Source organism: Pezoporus flaviventris, unplaced genomic scaffold, assembly GCF_033815535.1.
Source record: "Pezoporus flaviventris isolate CSIRO_AGI_PZ_B2104156 unplaced genomic scaffold, CSIRO_AGI_Pfla_v1 ptg000078l, whole genome shotgun sequence".
NCBI classification, from domain to species: Eukaryota; Metazoa; Chordata; class Aves; order Psittaciformes; family Psittacidae; genus Pezoporus; species Pezoporus flaviventris.
Genome location: NW_026892626.1, coordinates 15868073 through 15885897, shown reverse-complemented (window position 1 = coordinate 15885897; position 17825 = coordinate 15868073). Strand labels below are relative to the sequence as shown.

General features: G+C 60.4%; 1 protein-coding gene across 1 annotated transcript; it reads right to left on the bottom strand.

Moving 5' to 3' along the window:
* Positions 1 to 1281: 1281 nt before the first annotated feature.
* On the bottom strand, positions 1282 to 10989 carry FSCN1 (fascin actin-bundling protein 1). The gene is made up of 5 exons (XM_061473314.1): positions 10113 to 10989; positions 4634 to 4790; positions 4089 to 4210; positions 3677 to 3844; positions 1282 to 3582 (listed from the first exon to the last, which is right to left on the bottom strand). Exons 1-5 carry the CDS (start codon positions 10933 to 10935, stop codon positions 3380 to 3382), a joined length of 1473 nt encoding a protein of 490 aa, XP_061329298.1. The 5' UTR covers positions 10936 to 10989; the 3' UTR covers positions 1282 to 3379.
* Between the last annotated feature and the right edge of the window lie 6836 nt (positions 10990 to 17825).

The window sequence follows — 17825 nt, the reverse complement described above, 5'->3', positions numbered from 1 at the left end:
TCTGGTGCTTGAACCCATGCCTGAAGTTGAAGGTCTCTCCAGGCAATGCCCTTCCCGCTGTGCCCATCGGGATGTGTGTTTAGGGGGGAGCTGGGCACCCCCTCCTTCCCCAAATCTTGCTTTTCCCAAACCAGCTTTAGATGTGTGCAAGCCAAACAGGAGCCCATCAGTGGTCCTGAGCCTGCTGCAGGAGATGAAGGGCAGCGAAGGGACTGACTGCTTGTGGCACGGGTGATGGAGTTGATCCCCAGCCCCTCCATAAGCTTGTGCTGCACCCCATCTTGACAGCCAAAACTGAGGTTGGCCCCAGCATCAAACCCCAGAGGGCTGTTTGAGTTTTAGGGCTGGTTTTGACTGTCCCAAGAGGGCTGGGGGTGCGGCCTGGCCATCCCAGCTCCATTTGGATGCTGTGTTTCAGCCTGGGCTGCAGTGGATGGGCTTCCCACCTCCTTCCAGCCTGAGATCTCTTAGATCTTTTTCTATCTTCCCCTTTTCCATCCCACCAAGCAAAGGAAGAGGGGTCTTACCGCTTCCTCCGCCATGCCATGCATCCAAAACCAGCATCCCACTGCTCTTCCCTCCTAGCAGGTGCCTCCCCCTTAGGGGCATCATATGGGGGGTAAATACCTGAACCAGAGGGAAAAAAAGCAGCTCCTTCCCAGCAGTGCCAGGCTGAGGGGTCACAGCATCGCTGCTGGTGTATGTCCCCAAGCCAGGCAGAGGTCACCCATCCTCTAAGGCACACAGGGGTTTGATGGCTTGGGGCTGCTCTGAGCATCTTGGGAGGTGACCCAGCCCCAGTCAGCTTTGGCTGTCACAGACTGGTTTGGGTTGGAAGGGGCCTTAAAGCTCATCCAGCTCCAACCCTCTGCCATGGGCAGGGACACCTCCCACTGGAGCAGCTTGCTCCAAGCCCCTGTGTCCAACCTGGCCTTGAACACTGCCAGGGATGGGGCAGCCACAGCTTCTCGGGGCACCCCGTGCCAGCACCTCCTAATGTCTAAGCTAAATCTTCTCTCTTTCACCTTAAAGCCATCCCCCCCTTGTCTTACCCATCACACAGCCCATGGTCAGCCCTTACCCGTGGTGCATTTCCTGGCCAGGTAAGAATCCCCTTTAAGCTGCTTGGTGGGGATGAGCCCTTTGGCCACCATTCCCTTCTCTCTAGAGCCAGCTCAGTCACAGCAAGGCAATCTAAGCCCCCAGATACTCCACGCTCAGACTCATGCCATGAAAAGGCCCTTGCAGCTCCAGGCACAGCCACCAGACACACCAGGCACCTCTGTTTGTATCCGAATGCAGGTTTTATTTTTACTCATCTTTCTCCATTTGAAGCTCATTTTTTTCTTTAAGTTATACAAATGGCACTTACAAAAAAATAATAATTAAGAAAAACAAAAACAAAAAACAAAAAACCAACCCCAAAATAAACCCCAAACCTTAACTTTTCAGAGTGAGATGTTTGTCAGAGAGTCACGACACCCACTACGAGGAGACAGGAGAGATGCTTGACCTAGTGTCACACAGAAGAAGCCAGAGCAGGATTTTACATGGTTCGAACTGCAACAGGGGGACGGGGAGGAGGTGACACAGGGCAAAGGGGAGGGGGGTGAAGGCCAGCAGAAAGTGTGTGCCAAGTCACAGGGTCACTCAGGGCTTCATCAAGACACTCGGTCCTTCGAGGGGCAGAGCGGTGCCCGGGTGGGCGCAGGCAGCCCCTGGATGCGAGCGCAGAGCCGAGGTAGCATCCCAATGGGATCCCCTGCGCCAAGCGAGGGACCCCGGCCTGGGGTTGTCCCCGTGGCAGGGGACAGGCCACTCGCTCTTCCAGCTGAGAGGATAGCACCAAGCTCCTAGGGAGGGGTTTCCACCCTCCACATGGCTTTAAGGCTGAGGAGCCCCTGCCTTGCCTCCGGCGATAGGGACCGGTGATTTTGGCACGGCAGCGATGCCGTGAGCACCCTTGGTGTGGGGCGGCGGTGGGGGGGGGGGGGGGGGAAGGCTCCTTGGTGTGTTTGCAGGGAGCAAATACCGGCCCCGGGAAGGCCCCAAAGGATAAAGTGCCTTTCAACACCCTAACGAACACGTCAGCATCACCCGTTACAAACAGCGTTATACTCTAATGCAGACCTAGTACAGAGAACAGCTGGTAACACAGTGCCATGGAGAGCATATATAAATAGAGACTAACAAAAATACTGTTTTGGTCTTTCTCTTTTTCTTTTCCAGTTGAGTTGTGATGGCACAAGAGCCCAGGACCTGGAGCTGCCCTCCTTGGGGGAGCCCACAGGAGCGGGCGCTTCCCAATTCAGCATTAGGCGTGCAGTGATTCCCTTCACTGTTCCAGTATTTGATGAGAGAGAGAGAGAGGAAGGAAACAAGGTACTGAGCAAATATCACTGTGCAAAGTTTGCTAAGGAACTTCTCTATTCTGTAAACCAAAAGCTGCAGTTTATGCTTCCAGCCACCACCCAGGGGAGGTTCCATCAGCCAGGGACCAAAGCCCACCGTGGGCTGGATGAAGCTCCCTACCCAGCACAGGCTTGCTCTGCATCCCCCTTACAGCATCCCCTCCCCAGCACAGCAGCAGGACCAGCCAGGCTGGACCCACCATTGGGGTCTATGGTGCTCCTCCAGAGGCAGAAGCACAAGGAGGGGCAGAGGGACACAAGGAGCGTGGGGCTCCACGAGATGAAAAGCTGAGGTTTTCCAGACGGGATCACCCTCAAAACTCATTTCCAGGTGTATGGGGAAGAAGGGAATCGGCTTGCTGGCCCTTCCACAGGGATACGTGCCATCCCGCGCCAGCCCCGGGGGTGCTGTGATATGTAAGGTCACCTCTTATGGCTCAGCTGGGGATGAATCCTACCCCGAAAGCCAGGAGCAAAGAGAAGCTGCCGGGGGGGGAGCTGGCTGAGCCCAGCACCATGGCTCTGCTCCTGGTTGGAATGGGGTGGGATGGGGTGAGTGCTCCAGGGGACACATCATTGGCAGCACAGACTGAAGCGGTGCCAGTGCTGATATGGCAGAAGCAAGCACAGAGGTGATCTTATTCCCTTTTTTCAACTGAGGAGAGGAAAATAAACTACCTAAGGTGATGTTTGGGGCCGGGAGCAGGGGGATGGCAGTTTCCAAGCCCAGCAAACCTGGAGGGAAAGGGGACAATACAAAGCTATAGGGCTGCCCCAGCACTTTTCCAGTTCTCAATTCACAGAGCCCCACCTCCCCTGCCAAGGCACCAGCTCTGCAGTGGGAGGGGAGGACGAGCCAGCCGGAAAATCCTGGTACAGAGAGGAGGAAAACGAAACCCAAAAGGAAACCAAGGACGGAGGAGGGGGGGAATAATCAACGTTGGCAATGGGAGGTACGCTAAAGTGCATTAATATTCCCAGAGGGTGGAGGCGTCGATGGTGTCGGCGGATGCCTTGAGGACCCCGGCGTGGTCACCCTTCAGGTATTTGCCATTGATTTTGATGGCCACTTTGTTATAGTCGCAGAACTCAAAATAGAAGTCCACGGGGCTGTCGCTGCTGCTGGTGACGGACGACTCGCTCCCCACCATCCAGTACTTCCCAGTGGCATCTGCAGGCAGAGGGGACAAGGTGGCCCCGTGAGCCACCACCCGGGCGCCAATGGCCGTGGCTTCCCACCCCGATACCCATCCCTAAGGACTCACCCTTGATGTTGTAGGCTCCATCGTTGAACTCGAGCTGGAAGACGTCGTAGGAGGAGCGGTTGGAGTCCAGGGTGCCGGTGACCTTGCGGCAGCCGATGAAGCCGTGCTCGCCGCGGAGGACGATGATGGGCCGGTTGATCAGCTTCATCACGAAGTGCTCCGTCTCGCCTGTGGCAGAGGGGAAAGGGGCTGTGAGTGCATCCCCTGGGGGTGCAGAGCCTGGATTCCATGGCTGGCAGCAGGGAGGAGGGTGAGCTGTGCCCCACATCCGTTTCCCACCCACCCCACGGCGCATCAAAACGTTGCCTGCATCCCTCAGCATCACCTGGAAGAGGACGCTGGCTCAGGGGGGACCTCATTCATCCTTTGCCACCCCAATATGGGATGGGGGTCCCCCAGGGGTGTCCCTTACCTGCTGTCTCCATGGAGGCCGCCAGCTGCCCGTTCTTCTTTGCTGTCACATACTTCCCATTGGCAGCTTTGAGGGTGATGCGCTTGTCGCACCACTCGATGTCGAAGTAGCAGCTCGCGTTCCTGCAGGGTATAGAGGGTGGTCAGAGGGATGCAAGGGATGGGGACCCTGCCAATGCCACCCTGGGAAGGGCCGTGAATGGATTGGGAGACCCTGATTCGGTTCAGTTTTGCCACGTCATGGTGGCCATCCCGATGGGAAGCGGGCAGGAGGCAGGCAGCCAAAGGCACTTTGGGGTTTCAGCCTTGGTCAGTAGGGGGTTATGCTGCAGGGAAAAGCATTTCAACAGCCCCAGCTGGCCGGGGAGGATTACGTGGCCTGAGGGACTTCTTGGGTGGCAAAGCCCCAATCCAGCCCCAGCTCTCCAGGGAATTCACTGCTTTTGCCAGGAAGTGTTTTGGGATGAGCGCCGAGGCTGGAAAATCCCCTTTGGATTCCTCTGGGAGATGCAGAGGGGTCCCTGAAGCCCAGGACAGGGCACTCACTTTGTGGATGCGGTGGACTGGATGCCCCCGTTGGAGGTGAGGGTCCAGTACTTCCCAGTGTAGGTCCTGAAGGCGCATTTCTTGGTGTCCTTGTTGATCTCCAGCTGGTAGGTCTCCTGGTCACCCTCCTCATCCTGGTTGGCCGAGAGGTCCATCCCTGTGGGGCAGAGGCAGATGGAGGTTGGGGGTCCTGGAGGGGGACCGCATCCACCTCTGCATCCCAGGAACCCCAATTGAAAAGAGGCTCCTGCTCTTGGGGGGGCTTTGGTGCCTCCCAAATCCTCACGTGCATCCTCCCCCTGGCATTGGGGGTTCAAATCCAGGTTTCATTTGGTTACTCAAGTGTTAAGGCCATAAACCAGGGCTGAGCTGATGCAACCACGAGCTCCAGCTCGGGGCTCTCCATCACGATTAAGCACCACGCTAAAACCAACTTAGATAATTCACCCAGGAAAGAGCTGTAGCTCTTGCCCTGGAGGTGACAGCCAGGTTATTCAATCCATTACCAGAGGCCACCTCACCACCTATGAATCCCCATTCGTGGCATGTTTAAGGACCGTGGCACTGGTTTTCATCAGTGCGTTGTCATAGCAGCCCATCGGAACCAGAGAGACCAGAGACAGCATCTGCCCTAGAGGTGGATGCAGCCCATCCTGGGGCCACCATCACACCCGCCCACAGGCACTGAGGCCAAGCAAACCTGCTTAGTCAGGCCCTGCAGGGCCAAATCCTCTCCGGAGCGCTCCAGCTTGGTGGATTTCTGCCTAAAAATGCTTTTGGGATGGGAGTCCAAGCGTGGAGCCAAAGCAAAGCTGCTGTGCTGGGATTTGGGAAGAGAGCTGGGGGGCATGGTCCTCAGCCCTGCTTCTCCCCGTCTTCCTATAGCTGGGATGAGTGGAATGAGCCCCAGAACCAGCTTTCTGCCCAAATCTGCCTTTTCCTAGAGGCAGGAACCTCCTCAATGTATTCGACCCCCTCAGCTGCTGAGATTTCACATCATGGTTGCTGGGATGCCTTCAGGACTACAGCCTTCAAGGCCCTTCAGCACTGGGAAGCCCCCAGCAAGTCCCATCAACTGCACGCATCCATCTCCCTCCAGACACTTAGAAATGGAGATGTCTTCCCCCACATCCTGCAGACTCAGCTACCTGGCAGCTTCCCATGACCCCATCTGCATCTCCCAAACAAGCATCCCCATCCAGGGGCCCTCAGGGAGCAGCCTCTGCTTTGCATATCAGTCTCCCACCTTTCCCAAAGGGATTAGGGCTTTGAAGGCTTTGCTTTGTTGGTTGTAATCTTATCTCCCACGCTCAAAACTGTCCTTTGGCTGCTGCGCTGCTGTCTGTTCACAGCATCCCCTCTCCAACAAGCATCTTCCAGCACCTTCTACAGCTCCTGATGGACGTGGTGCTGCTTTGCTCCCTGGGTGCCTGGGGCAGGTATCCCTGAGATATGGGGAGAGCCTGGGGGTGATGCTTTGTGCTGCAGAGCAGGATGGGGTGGGCTGGAGGGGAGCCTCCCGACACCATCCCTTCACCCCAAAGACCCCACCGTGGAGCACAATGAACCCACAATGAACCCCATTGCTGGGCAGTTGCCCACGCTCTCACCATGGGGCCGAGGTTTGGCTTTGCCTCTCAGGGTCTGCCCCCCCCCCCCTCCCCAAAACCTGGTTTGGGTTACACCGAGTCAGCAGAAAGGAATGCAATTAGGGCAGGAGCAGCTTCAAAGGGCTGTAACTGAGCTGGAGCAGGGGGGGTAGAGCCGGTGGGGTGGGAGATTGGGACCATGGTGGGGGCAGGAGAGCGGTCCCCATGGCAGAGGACATTGGCTGTGCCCCCCCCATTGTGCAGCCCAGGGCTGTGGATGATGGAGCCGTGTCCTGTCCCCCCTCCCCTGCTCTCCCACAGCCGCAATCACTTTAATTACTGCTGGTGGTAAAGGCACAGTCTGGAGCCTGACCTTGATGAAGCTGCTAATTACAGCCGGGGGGGAGGGGGGGGAAGGAGGAGGCACGTTTGTGCCCCACCACCCCGTAAATCCCGATGTGGAATGGGAATGGGAGCACCCCATCTCCAGCATGGGGTTGCTGTGGGGGTCTTGGGGAGGATGCAGAGAGTGGGGCTGAGGTGCTTGTGTCCCCTTGGCTTCCCCAAACAAAGCCCCTGGGCTCAAGGTCCTTATGGAGCCAGGGATGGAGGGTGGGGAGGGGAGCATTCCCAACCTCTGCCGAGGTTTCCAGCCACTGCCAACCACTTGGCTTTGCAGGATCGATGCCCCCAGCCCTCACTGCTCTCCAGGCCGGGATGGAGGATGCACATGGAGGGCTGTGGGCACCTCAGAGCATGCGCTTCCCAAAGCTTGTCCATGTAAAGGAGCCACCGTCTGCAGCAGCTGTGCCACCTCCATGCCATGAGGAGCCACAGCCCCAGCGCGGGGGCATTTATGGCCTGTAGAAGTCTTACCCTCTCCATTAAACCCATGCAGCTGTCCTAGAGCAGTCCCGGGATGCTGATGAGACCCAGTGGGATGCTCCACAGAGAGGAAGACAAGAGCCTGGAGGACCATGGGCAACCCATGGGACAACCAGCTGGAGCTGCCCCATGGCCAGACCCAGGGGGGCAATTCCACGCAGTAGGAGCTGGTTTTCCATGGCTGGGAGCTGGCACCTTTCCCATATTCCAACTCCCCATAGGCCAAGAGGTTCCCTTTCAAAAACCCCATGGTTACGCCCCCAAAACCCCAAGCCCACTGTACCAGCAGCACCCCACCACCCCTCCAAGCCCTCATGGGCAGGATTCGGGCCCCTGTGCCCAGCAGCCTTGGGGATACTGCACCCAGCCCTGCCTGCACAGGTCGGGTCTGGCCTCCCTGCAGGGTGCTGGCACCCACAACCCTGCACTGCTGCCTCACACGTGCTCCCAGACTCATCCCTTCCCTGCCCTCTGGATGGGCTTTTGCTGCACCCAGCTACGAATCCAAGCCTGGCTTTGCCTAAAAGCAGCAGCGCGGGGACCGAGCAGCTCCTCTGCAAAGGGGTCACAAAGGGGATGGCGCACGGATTCCCTGGAAAACCCACCCCTAATTCCTGATGGATTTAGGGTGGCTTCGTGGTACACCACCCCCCCCCCCAAGCAATTGGCATCACCGACATGAGCCACGCTGCAGCCAGCACCGACCCACCCCGTGCTGTGAAGGCTCTTGGCTTGGGAGCTGGGCTCCCATCGCCAGCCTGGCATGCCCAGACGTGCTCCCCCTTTCCCAGGCCCCACTTCCCGAGATGCCTCTCTCCCATCCTCTCCCTCCCGGGGTGGGAGGCAGGCTCTCACCTCGCAGCGCTCGGGACCCTCGTGCCCACAAAGGGCCCTTTGTTGCCGCAGCCGGGGCTAGAAAGGAGCCATTGAGCCGGGCGGAGGCTGCGCTCCTTGTGCCCCGGCTCGGCTCCGTTGGAAGAGGCTGGCGCCCAACCTCGTGCCCCACACCCTGGGACTGGCCCTGTCGTGGTCCCTTGGTGCCCCGTGGGCAGGGGATGCTGACGCCGGCATCCCAGGGACAGGGAGCAGGCTCCAAGCCAGGAGCTGACTCGGCACTGTTGGGACAGCGCTATCCCAAGGCTGGACCAGCTCCAGCTCCCAGCCAGGGGAGCCACAGCAGCCTCATGGCCTCATCCCCGCTGGGGACACAGACACCGCATCCCTGCTCCCTCCCTGGCTCCTCAAGCTGCCTTTTCCCATAAGCCTACGCCGAGCCGCAGCCGCTCCCTGCCTGCATCCCGCATCCCACACCCCGCATCCCTGCGGCCATCGGCACATCTGCCAGCAGCGCTTATCAGCGCGGCGAGGGCAAGGGCTGTCTGCAGCCGCTTCCTCCGGCCGCTGTTGTTCCGCCGCCTGCTCCATAACCTTGGGACAAGGCTCATTCCCGGCGGGAGAAGGGAAGGCAGCGGCTCCCAGCCTCTCGCTGCTGCCGGGCGGGAGGAACCGCGTGGAAACGGCTTCTGCAGCCAGAACGGACTCGAAGCGAAGGATGTGCAGCCCCAGCGCTATTTTGCTTGGAAAGGGGCCGGGCACAGCCCAGAGCCCCCTGTTGCTGGGGAGATTTGGATTCCCCCCCCCCCCTCTTTCCCTTTCCCTTCCCATCCCCCCCATCCCTCCCCATCACACAAAGCCGGCGGCTCCGCCAGCAGCAGCTCCCACCCATAGGGTCCGCTCCCCCCCCCCCGCCGCCCCATCGCGCACATCACCCCCCACATCTGCTTTCCCCATCTCCGGTGACAAAGGGCTGCAGCAGCCCTTCCCCCCACGGCGCTGCGGCAGCCTCCCGCCATCCCCCCGCCATCGCCATCCTCCTCCTTCCCTTCCTCCATCCTCCATCCTCCTCCTTCCCCATCCCCCTGCACGAACGGTCCCAAGGGTTCATCTTTCCCCTCCCTAAGGGGCTGCTTCGCTCTCGGGAAGGAGAAACCCGATTGGGGTCCCTGCGAGGCAGGGGTCAAGCTGCGACTTTGGGGTGCTCCATTGGCACAAAAGAGATTCCCCGCTCCTCGTTCCCCGCCCCAGGCTCCGGGACGTGCTCGCACCCATCCCGCGCCCGGCGTGCGCCGGCCTGACCCGGCGCGCCGGTGATGGGCCCCAGGGCACCTCCAGCATCGCGGAGCGGGGAACCCCCGCCCCGGTCCTGCACAAGCACCCCTGGGGCTGGGGGGGGGGAGGATGCTCATGGGTGCTGGGAGGCGGGGGGGTGGCCGTGTGCCCGCCATGGCCTCTCCAGCGGGCGGAGGGGACGGGGATCGGCTGCCTTTGTGCGGGTGGATGCAGGAAGGGGGCCAGGGTGTGGGTGGCATCCAGCCCCCTCCCACCGGGAACACAGCCCCATGGGGGGCACTGCAGCCTCCCCAGGCCCTGATCTGCAGGGCACAAAGCTCAGCGACGCTGGGGGAAGGAGGGGAAAAGGGGGAGTTTGGAGGAGGCTTTGTTGGGTGAACAATGAGCTCCGCAGGTGGGAAGGCGAGGGATGGCTGCTCTGCCTCCTTCACGGCAAGGGAAGACCCCATGCACTGCCCTACAGCCCCCCCCCCCCATCCATCTCTGCACCCCAACCAGGCCCCTCACCATTCCAACCCACAGGGCAGAGGGGATGCTGCAGGGATGGGGGTGCTGGAGGAAGGGGGGGGCCAGACAGGCGATGCTGGAGGGGTGCTGGGCAAGACAACGATTTCAGAGGAGGGGTGCAGGGACGTCTGTAAGAGGGGGTTCAATCAAAGAGGGTTGGCCCTAAAGGGGCGATGGTGCGGGGATGCAGAGAGATGCAACTCCATGGGGTTGGAGGCAGGGGATGCTGCCGAGATGGGGGGCTCCTTGGGGCTCACACCGAGGTGCTGATCCCCGGTCAGAGCAGGGGCTGCGGAGGAGGCGATGCCCGAGGGATGCAGGGCGGCGGCCGAGGTTCGCGTGTGTGTGTATCCCCCGTCCCCTCCTACCTTGCCGGGTGGAGACGTTCCTGTCGTTGCCGGCTCGGAGCACGACCTGCGGGCAGCTCTGCTCGAGGGCGAAGAGCTCGTCCTTGCCCACCTTAGCGCTTTTGCCGGCCTTGAGGGTGCCGCTGGGTCCCGAGGGGGCCAGGTAGCGGCCCTCCCCGTCGCGAAAGGCCACCTTGCCGCAGCGGAACTCGAGGGTGAAGGCGGTGCCGGGCTCGGCGGCGGGGACGAGGCGGCCGTCGGAGCGCAGGAGGCGGTGGTCGCAGCTCTGCAGGCTGTAGCGCTGCTCCACGAAGAGCAGCGTGATGAGGGCATCCACTCCCCACGGCACATCGCGGTCCACGGCCAGCTCGTCGCGGCGGGGCCCGAGGTGAGCGTAGCGCTTGCGGGCCAGGCTGTAGAGGTTGGCCTGGGGGTGCATGGCCAAGTGGACGCTCCACTTCTCGGTAGCCGAGACGGCGGGGGCGAAGCAGGAGAGCCGGTCCTCGGTGCCGCCGAAGAAGCGGCGGTGGGGCTCGGACTGCAGCGACCAGCGCCCGTCGCCGTGAGCCACCACCAAGAAGCGACAGTCGGGGCCCGGCTCCTCGCTGTCGCAGCTCACCCGCCCGTCCTTATCGGCCGCCAGGTACCGGCCGAGGTGGCTCTTGAGCAGCACGGCGCTGGAGTCCTCCCCGTCCTGCTCCAGCGTCCAGATCTGCTTCTTCTTCATGCTGGCGGCCGAGGCGTTCACCTTGAAGCCGAACGCCTCCGCCGTCAGGTACTTATTGCTACAGTTGATGAGCCCGAACTGGATCTGCACCGGCTCCGCCGTCCCGTTCGCCGTCATCCTGACCCTGCTGCCGCCGCCACCGACCGCCGCTGCCGCCGCGCCCGCCCCGACGCCGCCTTTATAGGGCGGCCGCCTCGGTACCGCCTCCCTCCTACCCCCCGCAGACCGGCGGGGCCGCCCCCCCTCCCCGCAGCATCCAGACCCTTCCCGTGCATCCCGAGCCCCTCCAGCTGCAGGACACGCACACCCCATTGGGACACCCCATTGGGGCTCCACATTGGGGCACCCCGTTGGGACACCCCATTGGGGCACCCCATTGGGACACTCCATTGGAACACCCCGTTGGGGCTCCACATTGGGACACCCCATTGGGACACCCCATTGGGGCTCCACATTGGGACACCCCACTGGGGCACCCCACTGCATGGGAAGACTCCTCCCCACATTCCAAAAGCCCCCTTGAATTGCAGGACCATCCCCTATTGCAGGCCCTCACTACACAAGACCCCTGTGTTACAAAAGCCCCCTCGAACTGCAGGACCCCCCAACATTACAAGCCCCCGCTGCATGACAAGACCCCTCAAGGCACAGCAGGACCTCCCTTGAATTGCAGGACCACCCCCATACACTGCAAGACCCCTTGGCATGGCAAGATCCTTCCCTGCATGTCAAAAGCCCCCTTGAATAAAAGACCCCCCCTGCACGCTGCACGACCCTCACTGGGTAACAAGACCCATCCTTGCATAGGAAGAGCCCTGTTGAACTGCAGGACACCCCCTCCCCATTATAAGCCCCCCCCTTGAACTGCAAGTCCCCCTCCTGCATTGCAAGAACTCCCTCTGCATCTCAGGTCCACATCCCACCCCAAGACACTGCCAGACCCCCCTGCATCCCTCCGTGCCGTTGGCCACAGTGCAGGGCTCTAGGGCAGAAGGGAATAAGGATAAGAGGATGCCCCCATCACCTCTGAGCCATCCCAGCGCCCTGTGCCAGGCACCAGCCAGGCTGGAGCATCCGTGCCCTAGGGAATCCGGATTCATGCGGCAAAGCCAGAGGCAAACCAGGGCACTCCTGTGCAAGGGTGTAGGTGAGCAGCACTGCTGTGTACGTGTGAGTCCATGGCACGTATGGCAGGGCTGGCCCCAAGACGGGAAGGGACCAGCATGGGGAGAGCCGGCTGTGCTGCTCCTTAGGGACAGGGATGCTTCTCCAGTCTGTAACATGGGAACACAGATGAACAGGAGCAGATGTGAAGCTCTTGTAGCAGGAGAAACGGGCAGAAACAGAGAAACGGGAGGAAAAAGGATGGGGGGGGGGGGCACAGGGGATGGTTTCCAGCTGGATCAGGGACCTGAACCTGCCCCATCCAAAGTGGGACAAGGGAAGAGCCGGAGCACGGGGTGGGTTGGAGGGTGCCACAGCGCGCACCCAGGGCTGGCTGGCGCAAAGACTGCTCCCACTTCCCGATGCCCTCAAGGCTCCACTGGTTCTGCACTGGCCATACTGGTTGGAGCCCCTGGTGCACCACAACCACCCCGGGGCAAAGCTGCGTGCTCAGGATGGGGTCTGGATGCCTCATCCAGCCCTGCTCTGTGCTCGGGCTTGTGAATGCAGACACACCAATAGCAACCAAACCCAACCCCACAGCCTCCGAGCTGGGCTGGAAATGAACCCCTCACATCCAGCAGATCCGTGTTTGTCTCACAAACCCCCTTCTGCTCCTCTTGCTGTTAGGACCCGGCCGTGAGGCCAAGCAGCTGCTGGGATCTGCCTGCAGCAGGCAGATGGTGGCGAGGCTGGGAAAGAAACGGCTTTTCTGTGTGCGAGATAACCCAGCAATTATCCAGGGATAGAATAACCCGTCCTGTCCTGTCCCCAGCGCCCGGCAGCGCTGCGCTGACATCCCCAGGCTGGCACTGCCTGCCTCATGGAAGTGGGCATCCTGCCCGCGCCCAGCTTGCCCGCACCCTATGCAGCCAGGCACGGGGGTCTAAGCCATCCCCACACATCACTGTCGTGGCAAAGGGGGGACAGTGTCGTCGTCGTCGTCATCCCCCCCCCGGGATAAGGATGCAGCGGCCAAATTCACGCCTCCCGAGTGCATCCGTGCGTGTGGGAGCGCTGGGGCAGGGAGGAGGGCGCTGGGTTTCCCTCTCCGCATTGCACGGCAGTGATTTAATGCGTTTGAGGTCACCCCTCCCACCGCCGCTCCCCATGGAAACCCAATCCCAGCGCACAGCATCCATGACAAGGGCTCTCCGGAGCACGGATGCGTCCCCTTCGCAGGGGCTGCCTGGGTCACCCGCTGGGGCTTCAAATGAACCCCGGCTCCAAAAGAGAGAAGGAGCCTTGGTCATGGGGTGTCCCTGGTAGTGCCTGCCGTCGGGAATGCCCTTGGATTCACCTGGATGCCCTTGGGTGCTCCTCGGCTTCGTCTGAGAGTGATCCTGGGGCTTTTAGTTCACGAAATGGGGTTTGAACACGGAGCTGGCTGCGGGGCTGGTGCCAACAGCAGGCACAAGGGGCTTGGAGGGGGCAGAAGCAGCGCACGGTGAAGAGATACAGGGGTGCAATGGGTTGTTCCATCTCCATGTCCTCCAATGGGGACACCCTGGGTGCCAGGGCAGGTGGAGGCAGAGGGACCAGATGAGGTGAGGGGATGCTTTGGGCTGTCCTCATCCTTCTCCTCACACACACACACAGCCCCTTGGGGCATGGCTGTGTCATGGGGTGTCTGGAGCTGGTGTCACCCCTTGGAGCATGGGTATCCTCTGCCTTCAGCTGCCTTGCACTCATAGGTACCCCCTTCACCCCATGGAAGGGCATGGCAGAGATTGGGGACTGCACTGCTGGGTGGCCACCATCTCTCCAGCCACCTCCATCCCCAGCCAGGACAGGGTCTGGTGACACCAGGAGCCCTTGTGCAGGACGGGGTGACCTTGGTGCCTAAACCACCCAGCGATGGGGACCACTGCACCCCAAGTGCAGGCCCAGCATCCTGCCTGGAGGCTGCATCTTCCCAGAGTCCCCAGGGTGTCCCTTGCCATGGGGGGCCATGGGGACACCCCGGCCTTGCTGCCATATGCCAGCAGGCCCTGAGCAGAGGCTCTCCAGCAGCAATCCCGACAGTTGGCAGGCGCCTGCCCTCATTAAAATTGCATTAGGCTGCATTTAACAGAGAAGCAGCAGCGCAGCACAGGGGAGAACAAAGGGCGGCCCCAAGAGAGGGGCTCGGAGCAGCAGATCATGCTCCGGGGCAGTTTTCCCATGGGATGCTGCCTCAAGAGGGCTTGTTTAGCACCAGGAGTACGGAAGCAAGGGATAGTGCTGGAGCATCACTGAGGCTCAGATGTGTCCCTGTATCCTATGGCTATCAGGAGAGGTGATGGTACAGGTTGTGGTGCCTGCTCGGTGCTTTATTAGCTGGGTTTACCCCATTAGCCTGATTTGATTACATCCCGAGAGCAATAAGGGATGGGAATGCTGGAACACCCCGTTCCAAGGAGTTCAGGTGTTGGGCACAGGCAAGGCTCAAACAAATGAAGGAGGAAATGGGACAGGAAAGCACACACACGGCTGGGTCTGGGTCCGTGTTGAGGCTTTGTCCCTCTCTTCCTGCTCCCGTTTGTTTTCTGGTGTGGTTTTTACATTACCAGAGGCTAAAGTGAAAACCTCCCCCCCTGAGGACCCTGCGGAGGTGGGAAGGGGGCCGGAGCCTGGTTCATCCGGCAGGAGAATGAGTTGTGTAGGGAAAGCTTAAAAGACCTTTAGTGATGCGGATGAACCTCAGTGATGGGGATGATGCTGCCTGGTCCCTGGGGGCTCTGCTTGGCCATGAGGCACCCATAGCCCCACGGAAGTGCCCAGATGAGAGAGGTTTGGTCCAGGTCTGGGTCAGTCCATGGCAGCAGGAGGGTGATGCCAGTGGAAACCAACAGTGCCCAGAGGTGCAATGAGCACCCACCAGCCGGGACCCAGCCCCACAGCGCACATCCTTGTTTCTATCCCCGCCGCAGCCCGGAGCCAGGAATCCGCAGGGAAGCAGAAAGTGAGTGATCAGCATCTGCCCACACAGCGCTCCAAAATAACCCAGCGCCAGGAGGAGCAGGTGACTCAGCTTGCGACAGCAGCTCCCTTCTGCTCCCATCTCCTCCCTTGGCCATGCCCTCATCCATGCTTCCCACTGCAGCGGGTGCACTGTGCCCGATACACAGCCCCAGAGCTGCCTCTGCCCACGGCTTCAATGGGGCTCCTGAAGGGGTTGGTGGGTGAGGAATGCCACTGCTTGAACCCAGACCCACAGCGTGCCAAAGAAGGGGGTGTGAGCATGGCTGGGATGGTGGTTCCATCGCTGGTGCAACCCCGCTGCCATCAGACACAAGGCATGGAATGGATGCATGGACACCTTGCAGTATCCCCTCGGGGGCTGCACCCATTGGTACCCAAGTTTGTGTGCAAACCCCTCCCATAGGGTGAGGGCTGAGGATCAGCCTGGAGAGAACTCCAAAACCAAATGCCAACAGGACCAGGAGGTTCCATCCTGACATCCCCAGAGCAAGGGGCCCATCTCTTCAGGGATGAGGTAGCAGCAATAGGAGCAGTAACAGCAGCCAGCTGGGAAGCCCCAGGGGATCCTATAAAGGGTTGAGAGGGGAAGGGAGGGGGCTTTAGCAGGCTGTGGCTTGGAGAGGAGGTGAGGGGGTTGTTGATGGAGGGATAGGGGCATCCTGGGGTGGGATGCAGGGCAGCAGCAGCGCATGCACCCATAGCTGCAGTGGGGAGCACTGGGGTGGGGGGCAGCTGGGGTTTTGGCCTAGGGAATGGGCTGGAAGCAGTGCTTTGAGGCTGGAGGAGGGGACCTCCCTACTCAGGCATGGCCCACACCAGCTGTGCCTTCCCGGGCCCGGAGATCCCCTTCCAGATGGATAACTCCATTGTCCACGGTGAAAACAGCCCATTAGCCAGGATTAGGAATGGGGCCTTCAGGGATTAGCCCTGCACCTCCCACCCGGCCCTCTCCTGCTTCCCGGGATGCTGGGCTAGGCTGGGCCATCTCTGCCTCCTTGGAGCACCGCATCCCCTGGTCTTGGATGCAGGAGGGAATGGGGCTCCTGTAGAGCAATGAGGGAGCTGATGGGAAGGGGTGAACTGGGTCGATATCCCCCCTCCCCATTGTGCTCTCTCACGTGTTTGTGAGCATCCTGCAGCAGCACCCCTTGGATGGTGCCTTTGGGGTGAGCGGAAACCTCCCTGCGCTTGTCTGGGGCTACGTTTTTATATGGGAGGGGGCTGCTGCTGGGGATGCTGCAGAAGGGAAGGGGGGATTGTCCCAGGCCAGGATGTGTCCCTCTTGGACAGCCATGAGTCCTCGCAGCCCCTCATTTCTCCCCTTAGCTGCACCCGTGCCCACCTCCCTTTAGTGTCGCATCCATACAGGGCCCCGGTGTAGCTGGAGTGGTGCACATGGGGAAACCGAGGCAGGGGGAGCCCGGGGGGGATGTCCCATCGCAGGGGCTGTGTCCGCGGGTGAAGGGCTGCGGGAGGCCCCTGGGAAGGCAGGAATGGGGAATGCGGGAATGCCGAGAGGGACGGGGGAGCACTGAAACCCAAAACCTCAGCGCAGGGGCCCCTGGTGTCGGCATCCGGCTGCAGCGCGGGGGCCCCTCGGCTGCGGGGTGAAGGGGGGGATGCTCACCCGCATAGGGGATATATGGGGGAGCCCCCTTAGTGAAGGGGATGGTGACCCCCTCCCCAGCCGGGGATCAGCCCAGTGGGAGCTTCCCGGCTGATGGAGGGATGGAGGGGAGGAGGGGAATGAACCCCGGTGTTGTGGGGCTGGGGTCCATGGGGAGCAGAGTGGGTCCATGGGCATGGACTGTGCCCCAAAGCCGGGCTGGAAATGGGGTTCCCTGTGCAGAGCCACCCTGCAGGGAGGGAGTGGATGTGCAGGACAAAGCAAAGGCCTTTGGTGGGAAAGAGGGACCATATGGAGGGGTGAGGTGGGGAACTGGAGCAGGATGGGGTCCTTGGTCGGTACTTAGGCACATCTACAGCATGAAACTTGCGTGCAGCTCCTTCTGCAGCGTGTGTTGGCATGCACAATGACATGTGCAGCGTGCACCTTGGTGCATGTGATCTAAGGTGCATGTGATCCTAAGTGCTGCGTGCACCTTGGTGCATGTGATCCTATGTGCAGCGTGCACCTTGGTGCATGTGATCCTATGTGCAGCGTGCACCTTGGTGCATGTGATCCTATGTGCAGCGTGCACCTTGGTGCATGTGATCCTATGTGCAGCGTGCACCTTGGTGCATGTGATCCTATGTGCAGCGTGCACCTTGGTGCATGTGATCCTATGTGCAGCGTGCACCTTGGTGCATGTGATCCTATGTGCAGTGCGCACCTTGGTACATGTGATCCTATGTGCAGTGTGCACCTTGATGCATGTGATCCTATGTGCAGCGTGCACCTTGGTACATGTGATCCTATGTGCAGCGTGCACCTTGGTACATGTGATCCTATGTGCAGTGTGCACCTTGGTACATGTGATCCTATGTGCAGCGTGCACCTTGGTACATGTGATCCTATGTGCAGTGTGCACCTTGGTACATGTGATCCTATGTGCAGTGTGCACCTTGGTGCATGTGATCCTATGTGTAGAGTGCATCATGCATTGCGCACTTTGTGCATTCCCATGTGCACCACGCATGTAGGTTTATGCAGTCCCATGTGCACTGTGTGCCATGATATGTTATCCCATGTGCACTCCCATGTGTGTAATGTGCATGTTGGTGTGTGCAGTCCTGTGTGCACCTTGGTACATGTGGTTGTGTGCAGCGTGCACCTTAGTGTGCATGATCCCATGTGCAATGTGCATGTTGGTGTGTGCAATCCCATGTGCAGTGGGCAATATGCATGTTGGTGTGCGTGATTCCCATATGGGATCGTA

Excerpts from the sequence above, each read along its gene's own strand:
- FSCN1 (XM_061473314.1), bottom strand. The coding sequence starts at position 10,935 with ATGACGGCGAACGGGACGGCGGAGCCGGTGCAGATCCAGTTCGGGCTC. Across the intron at positions 4,211-4,633 it reads CAGTCCACCGCATCCACAAA|GAACGCGAGCTGCTACTTCG; the intron begins GTGAGTGCCCTG and ends TATACCCTGCAG. Across the intron at positions 3,845-4,088 it reads GGCCTCCATGGAGACAGCAG|GCGAGACGGAGCACTTCGTG; the intron begins GTAAGGGACACC and ends CCTCTGCCACAG.